This window comes from Nerophis ophidion, linkage group LG19, assembly GCF_033978795.1.
Source record: "Nerophis ophidion isolate RoL-2023_Sa linkage group LG19, RoL_Noph_v1.0, whole genome shotgun sequence".
In the NCBI taxonomy this organism is placed as follows: domain Eukaryota; kingdom Metazoa; phylum Chordata; class Actinopteri; order Syngnathiformes; family Syngnathidae; genus Nerophis; species Nerophis ophidion.
The window spans coordinates 39,895,933-39,922,311 of record NC_084629.1 but is presented as its reverse complement, the minus strand read 5'-3'; the positions used below and the strand labels follow the sequence as shown (position 1 = coordinate 39,922,311).

The 26,379-nt window shown below is 42.0% G+C and overlaps 1 protein-coding gene across 6 annotated transcripts in view; it reads left to right on the top strand.

Annotated features, from left to right (window-relative positions):
• si:dkey-230p4.1 (trichohyalin) overlaps window positions 1-26,379 on the top strand; it is a 42,607-nt gene that overhangs the window by 10,434 nt on the left and 5,794 nt on the right. For 3 of the 6 annotated variants that reach the window (XM_061879970.1, XM_061879969.1, XM_061879968.1), the window contains exons 5-21: window positions 1,133-1,195; window positions 5,941-6,008; window positions 6,197-6,362; window positions 8,851-8,987; window positions 9,074-9,295; window positions 12,407-12,470; window positions 15,252-15,365; window positions 15,423-15,532; window positions 15,637-18,336; window positions 18,402-18,450; window positions 18,504-18,581; window positions 18,645-18,838; window positions 18,906-19,033; window positions 19,103-20,091; window positions 21,829-21,897; window positions 22,342-23,094; window positions 23,154-23,411. In XM_061879970.1, the coding sequence (XP_061735954.1) occupies window positions 1,133-1,195; window positions 5,941-6,008; window positions 6,197-6,362; window positions 8,851-8,987; window positions 9,074-9,295; window positions 12,407-12,470; window positions 15,252-15,365; window positions 15,423-15,532; window positions 15,637-18,336; window positions 18,402-18,450; window positions 18,504-18,581; window positions 18,645-18,838; window positions 18,906-19,033; window positions 19,103-20,091; window positions 21,829-21,897; window positions 22,342-23,094; window positions 23,154-23,411 (6,162 nt within the window). Of the gene's footprint in view, window positions 1-1,132; window positions 1,196-5,940; window positions 6,009-6,196; window positions 6,363-8,850; window positions 8,988-9,073; window positions 9,296-12,406; window positions 12,471-15,251; window positions 15,366-15,422; window positions 15,533-15,636; window positions 18,337-18,401; window positions 18,451-18,503; window positions 18,582-18,644; window positions 18,839-18,905; window positions 19,034-19,102; window positions 20,092-21,828; window positions 21,898-22,341; window positions 23,095-23,153; window positions 23,412-26,379 lie in introns of those variants that run through there. The other 3 variants (XM_061879971.1, XM_061879972.1, XM_061879973.1) reach the window with 3 other exon arrangements.

The following is a 26,379-nucleotide window of genomic DNA, read 5'->3' as shown; positions in this document are numbered from 1 at the left end:
CTGCTAACTACATCAACATGTTAGTCACAGCAAACTACATCAACATGTTAGTCACTGCTAACTACATCAACATGTTTGTCACTGCTAACTACATCAACATGTTAGTCACTGCTAACTACATCAACATGTTAGTCACTGCTAACTACATCAAAATGTTAGTCACTGCTAACTACATCAACATGTTAGTCGCTGCTAACTACATCAACATGTTAGTCGCTGCTAACTACATCAACATGTTAGTCGCTGCTAACTACATCAACATGTTAGTCACTGCTAACTACATCAACATGTTAGTCACTGCTAACTACATAAACGTGTTAGTCACTGCTAACTACATCAACATGTTAGTCACTGCTAACTACATCAACATGTTTGTCACTGCTAACTACATCAACATGTTAGTCACTGCTAACTACATCAACATGTTAGTCACTGCTAACTACATCAACATGTTAGTCACTGATAACTACATCAACATGTTAGTCACTGCTAACTACATCAACATGTTAGTCACTGCTAACTACATCAACATGTTAGTCACTGCTAACTACATCAACATGTTAGTCACTGCTAACTACATCAACATGTTAGTCACTGCTAACTACATCAAAATGTTAGTCGCTGCTAACTACATCAACATGTTAGTCGCTGCTAACTACATCAACATGTTAGTCACTGCTAACTACATCAACATGTTAGTCGCTGCTAACTACATCAACATGTTAGTCGCTGCTAACTACATCAACATGTTAGTCGCTGCTAACTACATCAACATGTTGGTCACTGCTAACTACATCAACATGTTGGTCACTGCTAACTACATCAACGTGTTAGTCACTGCTAACTACATCAACATGTTGGTCACTGCTAACTACATCAACAAGTTGGTCACTGCTAACTACATCAACATGTTAGTCACTGCTAACTACATCAACATGTTGGTCACTGCTAACTACATCAACATGTTGGTCACTGCTAACTACATCAACATGTTAGTCACTGCTAACTACATCAACATGTTAGTCACTGCTAACTACATCAACATGTTGGTCACTGCTAACTACATCAACATGTTAGTCACTGCTAACTACATCAACGTGTTAGTCACTGCTAACTACATCATTATGTGCAGGTGTTGCAGTACAAGGATCAATGTCACAACTTGGACATTCACCTCAAACGACTCCTAGCACAGGTATGTACTACTACTACTACTACACTTATTATATCACTCTTTTATGCAATATCACTTTTTCGTTATACTGATAATGTAACACTTTCACAGTACTAATACACTAATAGTAATTTAACACTATCGTAGTACTAATATACTAATAATAATGTAACACTGTCATAGTACTCATATGGTAATAATAATAAAACATAATACTAATACACTAATTATAATGTAACACTTTCATAGTACTAATATGGTAATAATAATGAAATATTTTAATAATGCTAATAATAATAATGAAACACTTTCATCGCACTAATATGGTAATAATACTGTAACACTTTCATAGTACTAATACACTAATAATAATAGTGTACCACTCTCATAGTACTATAATACCATAATAATGTAACACTTTCATAGTACTAATATGGTAATATTAATGAAATATATTAATAATAATAATGTAACACTTTCATAGTACTAATATGGTAATAATAATGTTACACTTTCATAGTACCAATACACTAATAATAATAATAATAATGTAACACGTTCATAGTACTATAATACCCTAATAATAATGTTACACTTTCATAGTACTAATACACTAATAATAATAATAATGCAACACTTTTATAGTATTAATACACTGATGATAATGTTACACCTTCATAGTACTAATACACCAACAATAATAATCATAAAAATGCAACACTTTTATAGTATTAATGCACTAATTATAATGTTACACTTTCATAGTACTAACACACTAATAATAATAATAATCATAATAATGCAACACTTTTATAGTATTAATACACTAATAATATTGTTACACTTTCATAGTACTAATACACTAATAATAATGTAACACTTTCATAGTACTAATACACTAATAATAATGAAACACTTTCATAGTACTAATACACTAATAATAATGAAACACTTTCATAGTACTAATACTAATGTAACACGTTTATAGTACTACTACACTAGTAATAATGTAACACTTCTATAGTACTTTTACACTAGCAATAATGTAACACTTTTATATTACTACTACACTAGCAATAATGTAACATTTTCATAGTACTACTACACTAATTATAATGTAACACTTTTATAGTACTACTACACTAGCAATGGTGTAACATTTTCATAGTACTAATACACTAATTACAATGTAATACTTTCATTTTACTAATACACTAATAATAATGAACCACTTTCATAGTACTAATACACTAATAATAATCATAATAATGCAACACTTTTATAGTATAAATGCACTAATAATAATGTTGCACTTTCATAGTACTAATACACTAATAATAATAATGATCATAATAATGCAACACTTTTATAGTATTAATACACTAATAATATTGTTACACTTTCATAGTACTAATACACTAATAATAATGTAACACTTTCATAGTACTAATACACTAATAATAATGAAACATTTTCATAGTACTAATACACTAATAATAATGGAACACTTTCATAGTACTAATTCTAATGTAACACGTTTATAGTACTACTACACTAGTAATAATGTAACACTTCTATAGTACTATTACACTAGCAATAATGTAACACTTTAATAGTACTAATACACTAGCAATAATGTAACATTTTCATAGTACTACTACACTAATTATAATGTAACACTTTTATAGTACTACTACACTAGCAATGATGTAACATTGTCATAGTACTAATACACAAATAACAATGTAATACTTTCATTTTACTAATACACTAATAATAATGAACCACTTTTATAGTACTAATACATTAATAATTATGCAATACTTTCATTTTACTAATACACTAATAATAATGAACCACTTTCATAGTACTAATACTAGTGTAACACTTTCATAATACAGTGTTTCCCACTCGTCAGGCATCTATTTGTGGTGGTGTGGTCGGGCGGTTGGGGGGGTGGTGGGGTGGGCGTGGGCAGTGGCAGCGGTGGCGATGTCCAAGAAGAACGCGGAGTTGGAATATAATTACAATACTTTATGTACATATTTATATACATATTTATATAATATGTAACTACAAGCTCCATTCACAGACAAAGTCCCATTGCTTTTGTGAGCGGTCGAGCGAGTCAAAAGCCGGAAAAAAAAATATATTTTTTTAATTTTATTTTATTTGTGGCGGCCGTAATTCTTTCGTGGCGGGCCGCCACAAATAAATGAATGTGTGGGAAACCCTGTAGTACTAATACGCTAATAATAACGAACCACTTTCATAGTACAAATACACTAGTAATAATGTAATACTTTCATTTTACTAATACACTAATAATAATGAACCATTTTCATTGTACTAATACACTAATACTAGCGTAACACTTTTATAGTGCTAATACACAATCAATCAATCAATGTTTACTTATATAGCCCTAAATCACTAGTGTCTCAAAGGGCTGCACAAACCACCACGACATCCTCGGTAGGCCCACATAAGGGCAAGGAAAACTCACACCCAGTGGGACATTGGTGACAATAATGACCCAGTGGGACGTCGGTGACAATGATGACTATGAAAACCTTAGAGAGGAGGAAAGCAATGGATGTCGAGCGGATCTAACATGATACTGTGAAAGTTCAATCCACAATGGATACAACACAGTCGCGAGAGTCCAGTCCAAAGAGGATCCAAGACACAGCAGCGAGAGTCCCGTTCACAGCGGAGCCAGCAGGAAACCATCCCAAGCGTAGGCGACCAGCAGCGCAGAGATGTCCCCAGCCGATACACAGGCGAGCAGTACATGGCCACTAATAATAATGTAACAATTTCATAGTACTAATACACAAATACTAGTGTAACACTTTTATAGTGCTAATACACTAAAAATGTAACGATTTAATAGTACTATCCATCCATCATCTTCCGCTTATCCGAGGTCGGGTCGCGGGGGCAACAGCCTAAGCAGGGAAACCCAGACTTCCCTCTCCCCAGCCACTTCGTCTAGCTCTTCCCGGGGGATCCCGAGGCGTTCCCAGGCCAGCCGGGAGACATAGTCTTCCCAATGTGTCCTGGGTCTTCCCAGTGGCCTCCTACCGGTTGGACGTGCCCTAAACACCTCCCTAGGGAGACGTTCGGGTGGCATCCTGACCAGATGCCCGAACCACCTCATCTGGCTCCTCTCGATGTGAAGGAGCAGCGGCTTTACTTTGAGTTCCTCCCGGATGGCAGAGCATCTCACCCTATCTCTAAGGGAGAGACCCGCCACACGGCGGAGGAAACTCATTTCGGCCGCTTGTACCCGTGATCTTATCCTTTCGGTCATGACCCAAAGCTCATGACCATAGGTGAGGATGGGAACGTAGATCGACCGGTAAATTGAGAGCTTTGCCTTCCGGCTCAGCTCCTTCTTCACCACAACGGACCGGTACAACGTCCGCATTACTGAAGACGCCGTACTGATCCGCCTGTCGATCTCACAATCCACTCTTCCCTCACTCGTGAACAAGACTCCTAGGTACTTGAACTCCTCCACTTGGGGCAGGGGTCTCCTCCCCAACCCGGAGATGGCACTCCACCCTTTTCCGGGCGAGAACCATGGACTCGGACTTGGAGGTGCTGATTCTCATTCCGGCCGCTTCACACTCGGCTGCGAACCGATCCAGCGAGAGCTGAAGATCCCGGTCAGATGAAGCCATCAGGACCACATCATCTGCAAAAAGCAGAGACCTAATCCTGCGGTCACCAAACCGGAACCCCTCAACGCCTTGACTGCACCTAGAAATTCTGTCCATAAAAGTTATGAACAGAATCGGTGACAAAGGACAGCCTTGGCGGAGTCCAACCCTCACTGGAAATGTGTTCGACTTACTGCCAGCAATGCGGACCAAGCTCTGACACTGATCATACAGGGAGCGGACTGCCACAATAAGACAGTCCGATACCCCATACTCTCTGAGCACTCCCCACAGGACTTCCCGAGGGACACGGTCGAATGCCTTCTCCAAGTCCACAAAGCACATGTAGACTGGTTGGGCAAACTCCCATGCACCCTCAAGAACCCTGCCGAGAGTATAGAGCTGGTCCACAGTTCCACGACTACTAGTCTGATAAATATGACATTTTGGCATTACTGCTACACTGATTACATGAAATGTTCATAGTACTAGTACACTATTAATACAAGACTTGTGTAGTACTACTACATGACTTGTTTGTATTCCAAGACATATTGGTAGTACATATAGTACAGTTACATATTTTGTAGTTTTGGTAGTACATATAGTACAGTTACATATCTTGTAGTGTTGGTAGTACACATAGTACAGTTACATATCTTGTAGTGTTGGTAGTACACATAGTACAGTTACATATCGTGTAGTGTTGGTAGTACATATAGTACAGTTACATATCTTGTAGTGTTGGTAGTACACATAGTACAGTTACATATCTTGTAGTGTTGGTAGTACATATAGTACAGTTACATATCTTGTAGTGTTGGTAGTACATATAGTACAGTTACATATCTTGTTGTGTTGGTAGTACACATAGTACAGTTACATTTCTTGTAGTGTTGGTAGTACATATAGTACAGTTACATATCTTGTAGTGTTGGTAGTACATATAGTACAGTTACATATCTTGTAGTGTTGGTAGTACACATAGTAAGTATATATTGTGGTGATGATGCGGACGTTACTAATGGAGTCACTACGCATCTTTTTTACTCGTTCAGTTCGTTTTGAATTTGAAAGTCAATTTTTTTTGTGTCCCAGCAAAGTTCCGGTGACCACTGTGGGCCCCTGGAGAGCGCCCTCCTCAGGCTGGAAGAGGAACAACGCAGGTAGTTGTTTCAGTGAGTGTGTACTGTGGGTACTTTAGTGTGTTCACGCTGAGAGGTGCAGAGGAAAGGAATGTGGTCGCTGAAGGGGCGGGGCTAATGGAGCATTGACGAGGAGAGAAGAAGATACTCTGCATACTACTGGATGAAGTATGAGTACATGCACATAAACACTGCATGTGGGCGTCTAGGTCTGCTGGCCTGGCCGAGACCAACACCTTTCTCCGCCAACACCTGGACCAATCAGAGCAGGTCAACCAGGCCCTGAGAGAGGACATCTGCAAGCACACCTCCACCTGGACTGCAGCTCTGGAGGAGGCCCAGCTCCAAGCCTCCACTTGGCAGAGGGAACTGGAGGTGTGTGTGTGTGTGTTCTTGTCTTTCCGCCCTTCTTGAGACGTGAAGTAGAAGAAGTATCTTCCATATGAGGAGGTGTGAACAAGTGATGACATATATCATTGTCCCAATAACATTGCATCTAATAGACAATGTCTCATTTGTGGGGACATCTATCAACATGAGGGGGGTCCCAAAAAGGAGGGATTTTTCAAATGTACTTTTAAAAGTGCTCGACCTCCGGCCAGCATATGAAATAACAAGTGTGTAAAAAGTTGTAATGCGCCCCCTTTGGCCAGAATTAAATAAATATGTATATAGAGACATAATGTAATAACTTGAAGTAAATAATAAAGATAAAACACCTATTACAAACAAAAAATAATGAACTAAAAGCAGTTTTTTTATCACAATGTGTGGACTTTTTTCTTCGGGATCCCCCGGGAAGAGCTAGACGAAGTGGCTGGGGAGAGGGAAGTCTGGGTTTCCCTGCTTAGGCTGTTGCCCCCGCGACCCGACCTCGGATAAGCGGAAGATGATGGATGGATGGAATTGGGAACAATTTCTCATATTCTTTCTGTTTCTGTAATATTGCAATATTTTCTTGTTTTTATGTAAAATTATTACTTTTTAATGCAAAATGGTGACATTTGTCATTTAAAATTCTGACTTTTATCACATTGCCAATTTTTGGTGTTCTTGTAAAATAGTGACATTTTTTGAGTAAAATTACGACTTTTGTCATCTTTTTGCCAAGTAAATTTTTTATTATTTTAACATTATAATAATTTTCTTATAGAATTGCAACTTTTGTCGTGTAAAATGACGACTCTTTTCATAAAATTGCCAACATTTTAAGCTTTTCTTGTAAAGTTGCAACTGTTATTGAGTAAAAGTCCAATTTTTATCATAATATTGCACAAATGTTCAGTTTTAATTGTCAAATGTTGACTTAAAATAAGGACTTTTATTATAATACTGCCAATATTCTGCGTATTTCTTGTGAAATTGTGACCTTTTTCTTGTGAAATTCCAACTCATTTTTCACAAGAAGCTTTTTTTATATGTGCATAGTATGTATATATTATTCATGTTGGAAATACACGTATTTATATATCTTAAGAGGGAGGCATTTTTCTCAGGTATCAAGAAGGTAACAAATACAAGAGTGTGTGCGTGTGCATGTGTGTGTGTGTGTGCGTTGTATTTCCGCCCTTCTTGAGACGTGAAGAAGAAAAAGTATCTTCCATATGAGGAGGTTTGAACAAGTGATGACATAAATCCCAATAACATTGCATCTAATAGACAATGTCTCATTTGTGGGGACATCTATCAAAATGAGGGGGGGTCCCAAAAAGGAGGGATTTTTCAAATCGGTTTTAAAAGTGGCCAACATTTAAATAACAAGTGTGTAAAAAATTGAAATGTGCCCCCTTTAGCCCCCAAATTTAAAAGAAAAAAAATGTATATAGAGACCTACTGTAATAACTTGAAATAAATAATTACAAAAAATAATAATAATTAAAAAAAATAACTAGAAGCAGTCTTTTTGTAACAATGTGTGAACTTTTTTCTAACAAAATTGGGAACAATTTCTCATATTCTTTCTGTTTCTGTAATATTGCAATATTTTCTTGTAAAACTATCACTTTTTCATTTAAAATTATTACTTTTTAATATAAAATGGTGACATTTGTCATGTAAAATTCAGACTTTAATCACAATATTGCCAATTTTTTTGTTGTTCTTGTAAAATAGTGACATTTTTTGAGTAAAAATATGATTTTTGTCATATTACCAAGTCAAATTTTGATTATTATTATATTATGATAATTTTCTTATAAAATTAGAATAGAATAGACTTTATTTTCATTATATTTGCATATAACGAGATTAAAGACTCCAACTTAAGGTGCGGTTGTGGGCACAAATATGGGGTAAAATAAATAACACAAGAGGTAATAAAGGAAAAACTAAAAATTGAAATAAACAGACTACTATCCAATAAAAAAATTTTACTTTTGTCAAGTAAAATGATGCCCCTTTTCATAAAATTGCCAACATTTTAAGCTTTTCTTGTAAAACTGCGACTGTTATTGAGTAATAGTCCAACTTTTATCATAATTTTGCACAAATGTTCTGTTTTTCTTGTCAAATGTTGACTTTTGTTGAGTAAAATAAGGACTTTTATTATAATACTGCCAACATTCTGTGTATTTCTTGTGAAATTGTGACCTTTTTCTTGTGAAATTACAACTCATTTTTCACAAGAAGCTTTTTTAATATGTGCATAGTATGTATATATTATTCATGTTGGAAATACACGTATTTATATATCTAGAAAGGCTGCTCCTAAAGAGGGAGGTATTTTTCTCAGCTCTCAAGAAGGTCACAAATACAAGTCTGTGTGTGTGTGTGTGTGTGTGTGTGTGTGTGTGTGTGTGTGTGTGTGTGTGTGTGTGTGTGTGTGTGTGTGTGTGTGTGTGTGTGTGTGTGTGTGTGTCCACAGCGTAGTCAACATGTTGCGTGTGTAGTGTGTGTCAGGTCACATGGCTCGGCAGCAGGCTCAGACCTTGTGTGTGTGGAGGACCACCATGGCGCTCAGACAAGACTGTCGCTCTGTCAAGACCGCCACCGACAGGTCATGTGAGGGACACTTCTGTACGCACACACACTCTCACATTTCTGATGGACGTGTGTGTTTGTGTGTGTGTGTGTGTTTGTGTGTGTAGGGATCTGTTGGAGCTGAGGGCGGAGCTCTCCCGTCTGTCCCTGTCCATCCTCTCCAGCTTTGAGTCCTCCTCCTTGAACCTCCTCAAGCTCTCCCCCCTCCCTCCTCCGCCTTCGGACCTCCTGCCCTCAATCCTCCCCCCGCTCCTCCTCCCGCTCGCCTCCTCCACCTCCACCCTCGGAACCTTCACCGTGGGCGAGCTGGAGGCGGAGCCAGAGGACAGGTACGTTGTTGTGGCGCGTGCCTTCAAAGTGTCCCGCAGTGCACTGGAACCTCCATTCACAAACACAATTGGTTGTTGAACAGGGCTGGTGAATCCATTGTATAGTGACGCCCATTTCTCCACAAGAAACAACGGAAATATGAATAATGGCTTCAAGGCTCCTCAAAAGTTCATATTTTAGTGGAGGTTTGTACAAAAGCCAAAAGCAGTGAAGATGTCACACTGTGTATAAGGTAAATAAGAAGAGAATACAATGATTTGCAACCTAATTTCAACTTATTTTCAATTGCATAGACTGCAAAGACAAGATATTTAAAGTTGAAACTGGTAAACCTTATTTTTTTGCAAATATGAGCTCAGTTGGAATTTGATGCCTGCGACATGTTTTTTTTTTAAAAGCTGGCACAAGTGGCAAAAAAGACAGAGAAAGTTGAGGAATGCTCACCAAAGACTTATTTGGAACATCCCACAGTTGAACAGGCTAATTGGGAACAGGTGGGTGCCATAATTGGCAAAAAAGCAGCCTCTCATTCACAAACAAGGACGGGGCGAGGGTCACCACTTTGTCAACAAATGCCTGAGCAAATTGTTTAAGAACAACATTTCTCAACATTGCAAGGAATTTAAGGATTTCACCATCTACGCCATATTACTCACCTTCAACCTCAAAAAGCGACATCAGTGTGTAAGGGATATCACCACATGGGCTCAGGAACACTTCAGAAAGCCATTGTCAGTAACTACAGTTGGTCATTACATCTGTAAGTGCAAGTTAAAACTCTAGTATGCAAAGCCACAACCATTTATCAACAACACCCAGAAACGGCACCGGCTTCTCTGGGCCCGAGCTCATCTAAGATGCACTGATGCAAAGTGGAAAAGTGTTCTGTGGTCTGACCAGTCCACATTTCAAAGCGTTTTTGGAAACTGTGGACCAAAAGGGAAAAGAACCATTCGGACTGTTCTAGGGTGAAAGTGTTGTAGGCAGCGTGTGTGATGGTATGGGGGTGTATTAGTGCCCAAGGCATGGGTAACTTACACACCTGTGAAGACACCATTAATGCTGAACTGTACATACAGCTTTTGGAGCAACATATGTTAAGTTAAAGTTGAAGTACCAATGATTGTCACCCACACTAGGTGTGGCGAAATTTGTCCTCTGCATCCGACCCATCCCCTTGTTCACGCCCTGGTAGTTGAGGGGGGTAGTGAGCAGCAGCGGTGCCGCGCCCGGGGATCATTTGTGGTGATTTAACCCCCAATTCCAACCCTTGATGCTGAGTGCCAAGCAGGGAGGTAATGGCTCCCGTTTTTTATAGTCTTTGGTATGACTCCCAACCTACCGATCTCAGGGCGGACACTCTAACCACTAGGCCACTGAGTAGGTCAGTGTTGCCATCCAAACTACGTTATCATGGACGCCCCTGCTTATTTCAGCAAGACAATGTCAAGCCAGGTGTTACAACAGCGTGGCTTCATAGTAAAAGAGTGCGGGTACTAGACCGGCCTGCCTGTAGTCCAGACCTGTCTCCCATTGAAAATATGAAGGCTAAAATAGTCGAAGGGAGACTGTTGAACAACTTAAGCTGTACATCAAGCAAGAACGAGAAAGAATTCCACTTCAAAAATGTGTCTCCTCAGTTCCCAAACCTTTACTGAGTGTTGTTAAATGGAAAGGCCATGTAACACACTGGTAAAAATGCATTTTTTTGACATCTTTTGCTGCCATTACATTCTAAGTTCATCATTAATAATGATTTATTAGTGTGAAGATGAAATATCTGGTCTTTGCAGTCTATTCAATTGAATATAAGTTGTAAAGGATTTGTTGTATTCTCTTTTTATTTACCTTTTACACAACCTGACAACTTCACTGCTTTTGTAGTTGTACTGTTTATGAATGTTGTTATCAACCACCAGCATCCATCCATCCAATTTCTACCGCTTATTCCCTTTGGAGTCCACCAGCATCCTTGAACATAATAATAATAATAATAATAGTTCACGTCAGATTTTTCTTGTCAATACCTAACCAACTTAAAAATAGCTGACGACTTGATGCAATGTTGGACTTTTCACAGCTGCCTAATAATGACAAATTATGATGTTAAAAAACTTGAAAAAGTACAAAAAAAAGCGTCTGCAAGAAACGTTATTACTAATAATATATGTTGGCACCTGACGCCAACTTTTTGTATTTAAATATATCCAAAAATTTTTTAAATTGGCCCATGCATCCTTTGACATGTCAGCATGAGCGTCTCCTTAGACACATTAATACATCTTAAAAGGGAACTGCACTTTTTTGGAGTTTTTTTCTTTTAAAATATTAAATCAACGTAAATAAAAGTCCACTTACAGTGCAGGCCAAAAGGAGCGCCACTATTCCGCTCATAAAATCCGATAAATAACCATTCAAAAAGCGCCAACAATACTCCATTTACATTTAGTAAAGCTAATTTGGTAAACTTCCGTCGCTCTCAGTCTGTGGAACGCTCTCCCTGAACACGCCTGAGGGCACCACAGACTGTGGATGCTTTTAAAAAAGGCTTAAAAACCCTTCTTTTTAGATATGTGTGCTAGTTCTAGCTATCAGGCACTTAGAGTTTTTATTTTTTTTACTATTTATTTTACTTGTTGGGGGCAGCTATTTGTGGTTTTAACGTTGTTGTTTTGTTTTTGCTTTTTTAAATGCACTGTAGCACTTTGAGGTTGTTTGTTCAATGTAAAGTGCTTTTACAAATACAATCTATTATTATCAGTGACTTGAATATTGACAAATATTAGTGATATTGTTACTGTAAGTGCCAACGCAGACAAAACATTTATAGCAATGCCGTAATTTACTTTCGTGTCTCCCTATGTTTGCATCATCAAGTGGTTTATGTTGTTTCCTTGCTTCCCGGCATGATCATAAATTGGACAGTAGAAGGCCGAGGGGATAATGCGACAAGGTGGTACACTTTGACCACCATATGGTGTAAAATGATAAGGTTTAAGTTACATTTGTTTCTAAGGATGAGAGTAAGTCTATGAAATGAGAATTGAAACCTGTACTGCTAGACATGACAAGACATGGTGATGATGATGATGATGATGTTGTCTCCTCAGCATGCTAGAGCACAGCCAAGCAGAGACAAGCCTGGAAAGTGTGACTAAGGCCATCATCAAGCTGGTGAGGGGCAGTCAACACACACACACACACACTCATACAGTTTGTATATTAGGGCCGTAAATCTTTGGGCAGCATTTGATTCCACTCTTGGGGATAAAGATTCAATTCAGAATCAATTCTTGTTTCTAAATCAATACTATTTGTAATAACATTGGTTGCCAGTTCTTTGATTAATTACATACATGCATGTATGTGTGTGGGGTTGTTCCGGTACCAATCATTTGATACCGGTAACAAAATGTATATCGATACTTTTCAAAATAAAGGGAACAAGAAAAATGTTAAAATTGGCTTTATTTTAATGGGAAATCTTACAATACAATAAACATATGTTTCCTATTGCACTCAAAGAACAATTGTAGAAGGTTAACCCATAAATTAAAAGGCATTAAACACATTTTTATTTGTTATCATTTTATAATTTAAATAGATAATTTACAAACAATTTTTGTGTTGCTTTCATATGCACATTCCAATTGTATTTGTTGTCAATGAAACATTGTATCTACATTAATGTTTCTTCTACAAAGGAAGTCATTTGAAATGTGTTTGTAGGTTTTTTTTTTTTTTTTTATAAAATGTGCTTGTGGAGGGGGTGTGGTCAGCGCCTCCTGCGGCAAGAGAGTGTGTAAGTGGTGAGTGGATTGCCCAGCTGGGAATGGTTGTCTAATCACCTGTCACATTTATCTTTTACCATGAATTGATTAACGTGTGGATGTTGTCTGTCTATCTGTGTTGGCCCTGCGATGAGGTGGCGACTTGTCCAGGGTGTACCCCGCCTTACACCCGATTGTAGCTGAGCACCAGCGACCCCAAACCAAAAGGGAATAAGCGGAAGAAAATGGATGGATGGATGATTAACGTGGACCTCGAGTTAAAAACGTTTTCGGGTGTTACCATTTAGTGGTTAATTGTACGGACTACTGTGCAATCTACTAATAAACGTTTCAGTCAATCAGCAGCGTCCGAGGCCATGAGGGGGAAAAGGAGAGCAGATGACATAGACACTCGTAAACTTGTTAGCATAGTAGCTAATGCTAACACCGCTAGCTTGAGTATGATGGCACATACAAGTGTGCATGAAAACACTCCAGTAAGTAAGAGGTGTTTTAGTTATATTGGAAAACTTGCAAACGTTGCTTGGGGTGATGAATGAAGAACCCATACAAGTAGAAACACTATGGACGGCACGTCTACTTCCAGTTGAAAGCTCTAAACAAAAGAGCACTGCCATGAACGAACGTGTCCAAAAGATGGCGCCGTAGCACAAAGAATAACACACCTGTTTGATTTATGCTACGGCGCCATCTTTTGGACACATTCGCTCACCGCAGTGCTCTTTTCTTTAGAGCAGGCCAGTCTAGTACCCGCACTCTTTTACTATGAAGTCACGCTGTTGTAACACGGAGCTTGGCATTGTCTTGCTGAAATAAGCAGGGGTGTCCATGATAACTTTGCTTGGATGGAAACATATTGTATGTTCCTCCAAAAGCTGTATGTACCTTTCAGCATTAATGGTGCCTTCACAGATGTGTAAGTTACCCATGCCTTGGCCACTAACACACCCCCATACACATGCTGCTTTTTACACTTTGACCCAGGAACAATCCAGATGGTTCTATTCCTCTTTGGTCCGGAGGACACGATGTCCAGAGTTTCCAAAAACAATTTGAAATGTGGACTCGTCAGACCACAGAACACTTTTCCACTTTGAATCAGTGCATCTTAGATGAGCTCGGGCCCAGCGAAGCCGGCTGCGTTTCCGGGTGTTGTTGATAAATGGTTGTGGCTTTGCATAGTGGAGTTTTAACTTGCACTTACAGATGTAGCAACCAACTGTGGTTACTGACAGTGGTTTTCTGAACTGTTCCTGAGCCCATCTGGTGATATCCTTTACACACTGATGTGGCTTGTTGATGCAGTCCCGCCTGAGGGATCAAAGGTGCATAATATCATAGCTTATGTGCAGTGATTTCTCCAGATTTTCTCAACCTTTTGATGATATTACGGAGCGTAGATGGTGAAATCCCTCAATTCCTTGTTGGGAAATGTTCTTAAACAATTTGCTCAGGCATTTGTTGACAAAGTGGTGACCCTCGCCCCGTCCTTGTTTGTGAATGAGTGAGCATTTCATGGAAGCTGCTTTTATAGCCAATCATGGCTCCCACCTGTTCCCAATTAGCCTGTTCACCTGTGGGATTTTTCCAAAAAGGTCTATGATGAGCATTCCTCAACTTTCTCACTCTTTTTTTGCCACTTGTCCCAGCTTTTTTGAAACATGTTGCAGGCATCACATTCCAAATGAGCTAATATTTGCAAAAAATAAAGTTTCAATGTTCAGTATCTAGTCTTTGCAGGCTATTCAATTGAATATAAGTTCAAATTAGGTTGCGAATCATTGTATTCTCTCTTTATTTAACATTTACACAACGTGACAACTTCACTGCTTTTGGCTTTAGTACATAAAAAAACGTTTTTACATTGTTATTATGGGGTATTTTGAGGGAAAAAAATATTTCATTCCATTTTGGAATAACCTGTAACATAAAAAACAATGCGGACAAAAGCCATGAATAATTTCCGGCTGCACTGTATTAGAAGAATTGTTCTGAGTGGAATCGTCACACCAAGCATGTGAGGTGATGCCCACGACTATTTATTGTTTTAGGCCTACAGGGGAAATATTCTGAATACACTTTTGTTGACGGAAAGAAAATGAATGGGGAACATATTTCATTTGACAGTGAATTTCCGTTGCTTCTCCTTATTTGTTGCTGTCAGTCTCGGGTGTTGAACATCAGCGCCCCGCCACGCCCCGGGCACGCCACCTCCTCCCTGCTGTCCGTCCTATCCGACACTGAGAGCGCCCTCCACTGGAGGCACCAGGAGGCGCAGGTGAGTATGTGCGAGGTCAGAGGTTGCAGACATGCCAGTGACGATCGTGTCTGTTAGAGGGCGGAGCTTACTATGCGACGGCTGACCGAGGAGAAGACCTTGCTGCAGACACGACTGAAACTGCTGGAGGACGACAACCAGCATCTTCACAAAAATGCACTTAACAGGTGTGCAGATGTCAATCAAACTAAGCTGTTTCTAATGCACTGAACAGGTGTGCAGCTGTCAATCAAACTAAGCTGTTTCTATGTTCACGGTGTGTGTTTTACAGAGATCAGGAGGCCACATCTAAGCGGCAAAGACTGGAGAGCGAGCTTCACCAGAAGGGAGAGGTGGAGCTTCATAGCCAGGAAGGAGTGGTTCACAGCAAGGAGGCGGAGTTTCAGAAGAGAGAGGCGGTCCTCTGTCAAAGAGAGGTGGAGCTTCACAGCAAGGAAGGTGAGATGCAAAGCAAGGAGGCGGAGCTACAAACGAGAGAGGCGGCACTTCGCAGCAAGGAAGGTGAGCTGCAAAGCAAGGAGGCGGAGCTACAAAACAGAGAGGCGAAGCTTCGCAGCGAGGAAGAGGAGACGCAAAGCAAGGAGGCGGAGCTACAGAAAACCGAGGAGGTGGAGCGTGGTCGTGAGGGAGAGGAGAAACAACGCAAGGAGGCGGAACTACGGAAGAGGGAGAAGGTCCTCCGTCAAGGAGAGGTGGAGCTTCACAGCAAGGTAAAGGAGACCCAATACAAGGAGGCGGAGCTACAGAAAAGAGAGGAGCTCCTCCTTCAAAGAGAGGTGAAGTTTCGCAGCGAGGAAGAGGAGACTCAAAGCACAGAGGCGCAGCTACAGAAAAGAGAGGCGGTGGAGCGTGGTAGCGAGGAAGAGGAGAAACAACGCAAGGAGGCGGAGCTACGGAAGAGGGAGAAGGTCCTCCATCAAGGAGAGGCGGAGCTTTGCAGCAAGGTAAAGGAGACACAATGCAAGGAGGCGGAGCTACAGAAAAGAGAGGAGGTCCTCCTTCAAAGAGAGGTGGAGTTTCGCAGCGAGGAGGAGGAGACTGAAAGAAAGGAGGCGGAGCTACAGAAGAGAGAGGTGGTGGAGCGTGGTAGCGAGGAAGAAGAGAAACAACGCAAGGAGGCGGAGCTCCGGAAGAGGGAGAAGGTCCTCCGTCAAGGAGAGGTGGAGCTCCGCAGCAAGGTAATGGAGGCACAAAGCAAGGAGGCGGAGCTACAGAAGAGAGAGGCGGTCCTCTGTCAAGGAGAGGCGGCGCTTCGCAGCAGGGAGGAAGAGGTTCAGAGCGAGAAGGCGGAGCTAAAGAAGAGGGAGAAGGTCCTCCTTCGAAGAGAGGTGGAGCTTAGCAGCGAGGAAGAAGAGACGCAAAGCAAGGAGGCGGCGCGAGAGAGCAGAGATGGGGTGGAGCGTCGTAGCAAGGAAGTGGAGCTACAACGCAAGGAGGCGGAGCTAAAGAAGAGGGAGAAGGTCCTCCGTCAAGGAGAGGTGGAGCTTCACGGAAAGGAAGAAGAGATGCAACAAAAGGAGGCGGATCTACAGAGGAAAGTGGAGGTCCTCCGTCAAGGAGAGGTGGAGCTTCACAGCAAGGTAAAGGAGACCCAATACAAGGAGGCGGAGCTACAGAAAAGAGAGGAGCTTCTCCTACAAAGAGAGGTGGAGTTTTGCTGTGAGGAAGAAGAGACGCAAAGCAAGGAGGCGGAGTTACGGAGCATATATGAGGTGGAGCGGGGTGGCAAGGAAGAGGAGAAACAACGCAAGGAGGCGGAGCTACGGAGGAAGGAGATGGTCCTCCGTCAAGGAGAGATGGATCTTCACAGCAAGGTAAAGGACACACAATGCAAGGAGGCGGAACTACAGAAGAGAGAGGCGGTGCTCCGTCAAGGAGAGGAGGAGCTTTGCAGCAAGGAAGAAGAGTTGCAACATAAGGAGGCGGAGCTACAGACGAAAGAGGAGGTCCTCTGTCAAGCACAGGTGAAGCTTGGCTGCAGAGAGAAAGAGGTTGAGACAAAAGAGGCGGAGCTACAGAAGCGCGAGGAGGTCCTTTTTCAGGGACAAGTGGAGCTTGGCTGCAAAGAGGAGGAGGTGGAGAACAAGGAGCAGGCATTACAGAAAAGGGTGGAGGTCCTTTGTCATGAAGAGATGCAGCTCCGCAATCAGAAGGATAAGGTGGAGAGCAAGGAGGAATCGGAGCTTGACAGCAGGAAGAAAGAAATCCAGAGAAAAGAGGCGGAGCTCCAGAAGAGAGAGGAGCTTCTCGGTCAAGGAGAGTTACAACTGTGCGGGAAGAAGGAAGAAGTCCGGGGAATGGAGGCGGAGCTACAGAAGAGAGAGGAGGACCTCTGTCAAGGAGAGTTAGAACTTTGCCGGAAGAAGGAAGAAGTCCAGGGAACGGAGGCGCAGCTACAGAAGAGAGAGGCGCTTCTTGGTCAAGGAGAGTTAGAACTTTGCCAGAAGAAGGAAGAGGTCCAGGGAAAGGAGGCGGAGCTACAGAAGAGAAAGGAGGACCTCGGTCAAGGAGAGTTAAAACTTTGCCAGAAGAAGGACGAGGTCCAGGGAAAGGAGGCGGAGCTACAGAAGAGAGAGGTGGTCCTCTGTCAAGGAGAGTTAGAACTTTGCCAGAAGAAGAAAGAAGTCCAGGGAAAGGAGGCGGAGCTACAGAAGAGAGATGATGACCTCCGTCAAGGAGAGTTAGAACTTTGCAGGAAGAAGGAAGAGGTCCAGAGCAAGGAAACAAAGTTGCAGGAGTTGGAGGAAGAGCTACATGAAAAAGAGGAGGAGGTGAAAGGGAAGGAAGCAGGGCTACAAAAGTTGAGGGAAGCGCTTTCTCAAGAAGAGGCGGAGCTTAGCCGCAGGGAAAGGAATATGCAAACCAGGGAGGAGGCGCTACAAAAAGGGAAGGATGAGCTTCAAAGAACAAAGGTGAACCTGCAGGGCAAGGAGGAGCAAGCGAAGGAAGGAGAGCAGGAGGCAGAGAAGAGGTAGGAGAAGCCTCAGTTGTCATGTGACCGCAGTCAAGTCACTAATTGTTTGTGGACTTTTTCAGGATTAATGCTGAGCTGCTGGAGAAAGAAGACATCATCAGCGACTTGAAGGTGAGCTCCAGTGTCTCTCATTATGTCGGCCGCACTGACACGCTGTCCTCTAGGGGGCGCTGGACAGCCAACTGCGGGCCAGGGCAAGGGCAGAAGAGGAAGCAGCCGACGTCAGAGACGCTCTGCTGAAGGTAATTCTCAACAACACCCGTCAGCCAACAAGGTTACTCCAAAACGTGGTTGTCTCCCCTCAGCGCTCCTCTCAGCATGCCTCGGTGTTGGAGGAGCTGAAGCAAGCACAGAAGGACCTCCAGCTGGCGGCGGATGACATCGCCAGGATGGAGCGTGTGCACAAGGAGCAGCAGATGGAGAGCAGCAGGCTCCAGGAGGTGCAGGCTGCTTTGCAAAGGCAAGAAGAGCTGCAGGAGGAGCAGGCGCAGGAGCTCAGGTAAGCCGAGAGACCTGCTTGAGGAACAGCGGAGACACATGTGGTCTAAACTCTTCTGTTTTGTCAGGTCTCGCTCAGCATCCCTGCTGGAGAAGCTTCAGGAGCTCCAAACGCAGCTGCGCCAGGCCCAGGAGGAGCGCTCTCACCTGAGCGCGCACCTGCACACGCTGCAGGAGGCCAAAGACGCACTGGGCGGTCAGTACTCCTCTTTTTTCCCCTTCACCGCATCCAGCCGAGGACTGAAGCCTTGTGTGCCCTCTGCAGGCGAGGTGCAATGTCTGAGGGAGGAGCTGCACCAGGCGGAGATGAGGGCCAGCAGGATGGAGGAGGAGGAGAAGAAGAGGACGGCATTAAAGGAGGAGTCTGACTTGGTACAGGAGGGAGAAAGCAAACATGAGACGCCGATGAGTGCTGTCAGAGAGGTGGAGGAACATGTGCAAGAATGCCAGCTGGAGGAGGAGGAGGTCGGAATGGAGCAGCTGGAACTCCTGCTGACAAAAACACAATCCCTGGAGAAGGAAGTGACCCAATGGAAGGAAAAGGCCAAGCAGATCTCCTGCATGCTGGAGGAGCGGGAAAGGGAGGTGCAGCAGCTGAAGAGCATGTTGACGGAGATGGAGGGGGAGAAGAAAGAACATGTGCGAGAATACCTGAGCTCGGAACAGCAAGAGGAGGTAACGAGCAATCTGGAAGAAAAGGAGGTCAGAATGGAGCAGCTGGAACTCCTGCTGAGAAAAACACAATCCCTGGAGAAAGAAGTGACCCAATGGAAGGAAAAGGCCAAGCAGATCTCCTGCATGCTGGAGGAGCGGGAAAGGGAGGTGCAGCAGCTGAAGAGCACCTTGATAAAGATGGAGGATGAGGAGGACAGGATGAGAGAAGTGCAGAGGAGAAGTGACGAAGAGCGGAAGCAGCTGGAAGTCCAGTGTGAGAACATCCAAAAAGAGATGGAGGAGAAGAGGAAAAGACTGTGGGAGTTGGAGAGGAGGCTGGAGCATGAAGACTTGTCAGACAAGGAGGTCCATACAGCCGAGGAGGAATGTGTTCCAAGAGAGGAGGAGTCACAGCAGACTTTGGCGAGGGAGAAACAGAAAGTACAAGATAAGCTGCGGAGGGCCGAGGAGGAGGTGAAGGCTCTTAGAGAGGATTTGGCAAGGGAAGGAAGAAGGAGACAGGAGGCGCAGCAGGAGCTGAGAGGAGCACAGCATATGGTGGAGGTGATGGAGCTCAATCTGAAAGCCCTGGAAAAGGAGGTAGCGTTTGTCTTTAATGGCATGAGACACAAATATAACACGTTAAAACTCCTCACGTTAAATCACAGCAGTATTATTTATCTATACAAGAAACTTGGATTTATATCACGCTCATTCATAAAAACTGATGTACAGACCATGTAGGTCTGACTACAATCCACAAAAACTGCCATGCTGCAAAGGTGACGGGGTCCAAAATAACAAACAGAGACGTGTTGTCATGACATTCTGACAAGTTTAACTATAGAGACAGAAATGACATGCAGTCAGGAAGTAACTCCAAAACCCCAAAAGCAGTGAACTTGTCAGGTTGTGTAAAAGGTAAATAAGAAGAGAATACAACAAATCCTTTTCAACCTATATTCAATTGAATAGACTGCAAAGACAAGATATTTAACATTCAAACTGAAAAACGTTGGTATGTTTTTTCAAATAGCAGCTCATTTGGAATTTGATGCCTGCAACATGTTTCAAAAGAGCTGGCACAAGTGGCAAAAGAGAGTGAGAAAGTTGAGGAATGCTCATCAAAGACTTATTTGGAACATCCCACAGGTGTGCAGGCTAATTGGGAACAGGTGGGTGCCATGATTGGGTATAAAAGCAGCTTCCATGAAATGCTCACTCATTCACAAACAAGGACAGGGCGAGGGTCACCACTTTGTCAACAAATGCCTGAGCAGATTGTTTAAGAACAACATTTCTGCATCAAAAAGCCACATCAGTGTGTAAAGGATATCACAGCATGGGCTCAGGAACACGTCAGAAAACCACTGTCAGTAACTACAGTTGGTCGCTACATCTGTAAGTGCAAGTTAAAACTCTACTAGGGGCGGCATAGCTCGGTTGGTAGAGCGGCCGTGCCAGCAACTTGATGGTTGCAGGTTCAATTCCCGCTTCCGCCATCCTAGTCACTGCCGTTGTGTCCTTGGGCAAGACACTTTACCCACCTGCTCCCAATGCCATCCGCACTGGTTTAAATGTAACTTAGACATTGGGTTTCATTTCACTATGTAAAGCGCTTTGAGTCACTAGAGAAAAGCGCTATATAAATGTAATTCACTTCACTTCACTACTATGCAAAGCGAATACCATTTATCAACAACACCCAGAAACACCGCCGGCTTCGCTGGGCCCGAGCTCATCTAAGATGGACTGATGCAAAGTGGAAAGGTGTTCTGTGCTCTGACGAGTCCACATTTGAAATTGTTTTTGGAAACTGTGGACCAAAGAGGATAACAACCACCCGGACTGTTCTAGGGTGAAAGTGTAAAAGGCAGCATGTGTGATGGTATGGGGGTGTATTAGTGGCCAAGGCATGGGTAACTTACACATCTGTGAAGGCACCATTCATTCTGAAAGGTACATCCAAGCAACGTTATCATGGACGCCCCTGCTTATTTAAGCAAGACTATGCCAAGCCAAAAAATAACAAAGTTTGTCAGTGTGAAGATGAAATATCTTGTCTTTGCAGTCTATTTAATTGAATATAAGTTGAAAAGGATTTGTTGTATTGTCTTTTTATTTACCATTTACACAACCTGACAACTTGGGCTCTTGTATTTAGTTTGCCTACAAAGAGAACTCTACATGGACATGTTGTTCTATAAATGACATTTACAATAGTACAATGACATGGGAGGGAGGTGCACACCCCTAGTGGACGCCACAGCTCTAAGGAGACTAAGCTCTTCACGGGAAGCGAGGAAACTGTGACTGGCTTCATTCTTCTGTGTGCAGGTGAATGACAAGCAGCAGGCCATGGAGGGCGAGTACCAGAAGATGACCAGCCTGAAGCAACTCTTGCAAGTAGGACTCGGGGGTTCCTTTCCATTTGGGTTGTACATCTTTTCCATACATGGCTTACCACGCCATTCAAAAACCAAATGAATCCATGCGATCTGTTGCAGTGTAAGAACGAGAGTCAACGAGGATTTTTTTCTATGGGTAACATTAGTCCATGGACACCTTCTTTTTTACATGAGCATTCCTTCCCGTGCGTACGCTTCTCATGCTGGAGGTAAAATATTTAGGACCAAGCTCTCAGACTCCCTCTGTCCACGCCCAGTTATTGAGTCTCACCCGTCAACTGATGAGTTGAGTGCCATGGGAATAACAACACCCGTACACACATTCATCTTTAAAGCTGCCATATGTAATAATGTGGCCAGAAATGGTACTGCAGTCATGACTGTGGTTTCCATAGCAACCATATTCCGACTCATCCCAAACTTTGTCTCTGTCTCAACCCAGGAGAGCCACGACCAGGGGGAGCGTCTGAGGGGCGCCCTGGAGGAGGAAAGGAGGACCAGCCACGATAGAGGAGTGGCAGCTGAAGGGCTGAAGGCCAAGCTGAGGGACCTGCAGGAGAACCTGGGACAGGTGCAGCAGGACAGGAGGAGAGAGGCGGGAAAACGATCGAGGACAGATGAGGAGGCCGAGCAGGTGAGGACCGATGAAGAGGAGGAGACTGAGCAGGAAAGGACCTACACGGTGGAGCAATGGACGACAGACGATGAAGAGGAGACGGAGACGGAGCAGGAGAGGACATATGAGGAGGAGCAATGGAAGACCGAGGAGGAGAAGACTGAGCAGGAAAGGACCTATACGGTGGAGCAAGGGATGACAGAGGAGGAGAGGACATATGAGGAGGAGCAATGGAAGACAGAGGAGGAGGAGAAGACTGAGCAATGGAAGAAAGAGGAGGAGGAGAAGACCGAGCAGGGGAGGACCGATGAGGAGGAAAGGTGGAATACCGAGGAGGAAAGGACCTATACGGTGGAGCAATGGACGACAGACGATGAAGAGGAGGAGATGGAGCAGGAGAGGACATATGAAGAGGAGCAAAGGAAGACAGAGCAGGAGGAGGAGACGCAGCAGAGGAGGACATATGTGAATGAGGCCGATGTTGAGAGCTGTGTGGAGGAGGTGCAGGAACATGAAGAGTCCCCAGCCAGAAGCAGCATGGAGGACATGAGGAGGCGAGACATGCAAAAGGAGGCCCAGGTTAGGTTGCTGTTATCCTCTGTCAAATATGGATGTAGGGTGACGTTGTTCTCCCACAGGTGCTGGTGTCCAGCAGGAGGACAGAGGAGAGCAAGGAGGACCTGCAACAAAGCAAGAGGGATCCCAACCACTTCCTGCTGTCTTTAGACCACTCCTTCCGCCAGGTGCACAGCCCTGAAGGGGCCGGGGCTAAGGGCTTGATATTTCAGTGTTGTGTGGCCCACCTGGAGCTGAAACTGGAGCGAGCCCAGAGGACAATCCAGCACCTGAAGGACAAGAACAAGAAAGTGAAGACTGAGAGGGATATGCTGAGACAGGTACACACACACACACACACACACACAGTGTTGTTACTTGAGTTCAATGAAGACACCAATTCAAGTGTTTTTGGAAGGAACATAATTCAACTTTTTCACCTTTGCATTGAAACTATAATCATTATTAATATAGTTTAATCATTAATGCCAATTTAATAGAATCATTAATGCCAATTGCATTCACTCAACAACAAAGTGTACTAGGGCTCCATCTACAATCACTTGATTCAAGTACACTGATTTACTTTCAGTCTTCCTGTTCAAACTGTGTGTAATGTTAGTGGCCGGGAAAATGAACTATACCTGTTAAAGAAAACATGCCTTGTTTTTAATGAATACTTAGGTCTACTACACTACTGTATTTAATGTTGTCATTATGGTGGTACTTGATGAATACTTAGGTCTACTACACTACTGTATTTTCATGTTGTCATTATGGTGGTACTTAATGAATACTTAGGTCTACTACACTACTGTATAATGTTGTCATTATGGTGGTAAGTAGTGAATATTTAGGTCTACTACACTACTGTATAATGTCATTATGGTGGTACTTAATGAATACTTAGGTCTACTACACTACTATATTTAATGTTGTCATTATGGTGGTACTTAATGGATATTTAGGTATACTACACTACTGTATAACGTCATTATGGTGGTACTTAATGAATACTTACGTCTACTACACTACTGTATTTAATGTTGTCATTATGGTGGTACTTAATGAATATTTAGGTCTACTACACTACTGTATAATGTCATTATGGTGGTACTTAATGAATATTTAGGTCTACTACACTACTGTATAATGTTGTCATTATAGTGGTACTTAATGAATACTTAGGTCTACTACACTACTGTATAATGTTGTCATTATGGTGGTAAGTAATGAATATTTAGGTTTACTACACTACTGTATAATGTCATTATGGTGGTACTTAATGAATACTTAGGTGTACTACACTACTGTATAATGTTGTCATTATGGTGGTACTTAATGAATATTTAGGTCTACTACACTACTGTATAATGTCATTATGGTGGTACTTAATGAATATTTAGGTCTACTACACTACTGTATAATGTTGTCATTATGGTGGTACTTAATGAATATTTAGGTCTACAACACTACTGTATAATGTCATTATGGTGGTACTTAATGAATATTTAGGTCTACTACACTACTGTATAATGTCATTATGGTGGTACTTAATGAATATTTAGGTCTACTACACTACTGTATAATGTTGTCATTATGGTGGTACTTAATGAATATTTAGGTCTACTACACTACTGTATAATGTCATTATGGTGGTACTTAATGAATATTTAGGTCTACAACACTACTGTATAATGTCATTATGGTGGTACTTAATGAATATTTAGGTCTACTACACTACTGTATAATGTCATTATGGTGGTACTCATCGAGCAAAGTTTTTTTCTGAGATGGTACTTCTACCTTCCACATTTTTCATGCGATTCAAAGCGTTCCAACTTCAGACTGTTCAGCTTATTCGGGAATCGCGGACTTTCCCTTGACAAAATCACAGATTTCCCAGAATTTCTGCTTTTCCGGGACATTTTTCCCCATTCAAACTGAATTGGCCATTTTTCAAACTTTCACCATTTCCACATTCTTCAACCTATTCAAACCATTCCACCTTCAACACATTCCACCATTCTGGACATTCTAACTATCATGTTTTCAAGTTTCAAAATAATCCAGGAATTCCCCAAAATTTTTTCAAACCCTTTTTTCACCCTTTTTTCTGGGGACTACTCCCTCCACATTTTTCAGCACACTTCACCAGCTCCACCGTCCAAAACATTCCTCTTAATCAGGACAAAATAGAGTTGTTTTTTGAACTGGAAAAATTCAAGATTTTCCCAAAATTCCAGGAATTCCATAATACCATTTCTCATTTTAAAAAATGTCCCTACTTCAACATTTCTCGAGCGATCTGAAAAATTCCAACACCAACAACTTAAACTCATTCAAAACATTCACATTTTTTCAACATTTTCAAAAAAATACCCGCCTTTCCTGAAAATTTCCATGAAATTTCCTTTGAAATGAATGGGAAATGTTTCAAAGTTCCACAACTCCCACATTTTTTATCCGATTTAAAATGTTCCAACTTCCTTTTCAGGAATTGTTTGATCCTTTTCAACAATTATTTAAAAAATTCACGGAATGCCTAGAATTCCCCGTTTTTAGGGGACATTTTCCCCATTCAAAATGAAATATCCATTTTTCAAACCATTTCAACATCAACGCATTCAACTCATCCTGGAAATTCAAACAACCATTTTTCCACGTTCAACAAATTTCCAGAAATTCCCATTTTTTTCTAACCTTATTACCAATCTTTTTTAGTGCGACTACTTCTTTTCCACTCCCATTCCATTTCAAGTGTTCCACTGTCAAAACATTCCTCTTAGTCAGGACAAAAACCAAGTTTGTTTAAGAACTTGAAAAATTCCCGGTTTTCCCGAAATTCCGTAATACCATTTCTCAATTAAAAAACTGTTTATACGTCAACATCTCTTGACCCATTTAAACAATTCCAACACCAACCAATTCATCTCATTCTGGACATTCATGCTCATAATCTTTTTCGAGAAAATCCTGCTTTTCCCAAAATTTCCAGGAAGTTCCCATTGCAATGAATGGGATATTTTTCCAAGTTGCACAATTCCCACATTTTTCAAACCATTACACCTTCAACACATTCCACTCATCCTGGACATTCTAACTAACACTTTACCAAGTTCCAAACCAAATTTAGTTTCTCTTACCAATTTCGAAAAAAGTCCCGCTTTTCTGGAAATTCCCATTTCAATCAATGAACTTCAAAGTTCCACAATCCCCACATTTTTCATCTGAGTCAAACTGTTCCAACTTCCAAATATTCACCCTGTTCAGGAATTGTGTTCTCTACTTCAATTGTAAAAAAAAAAA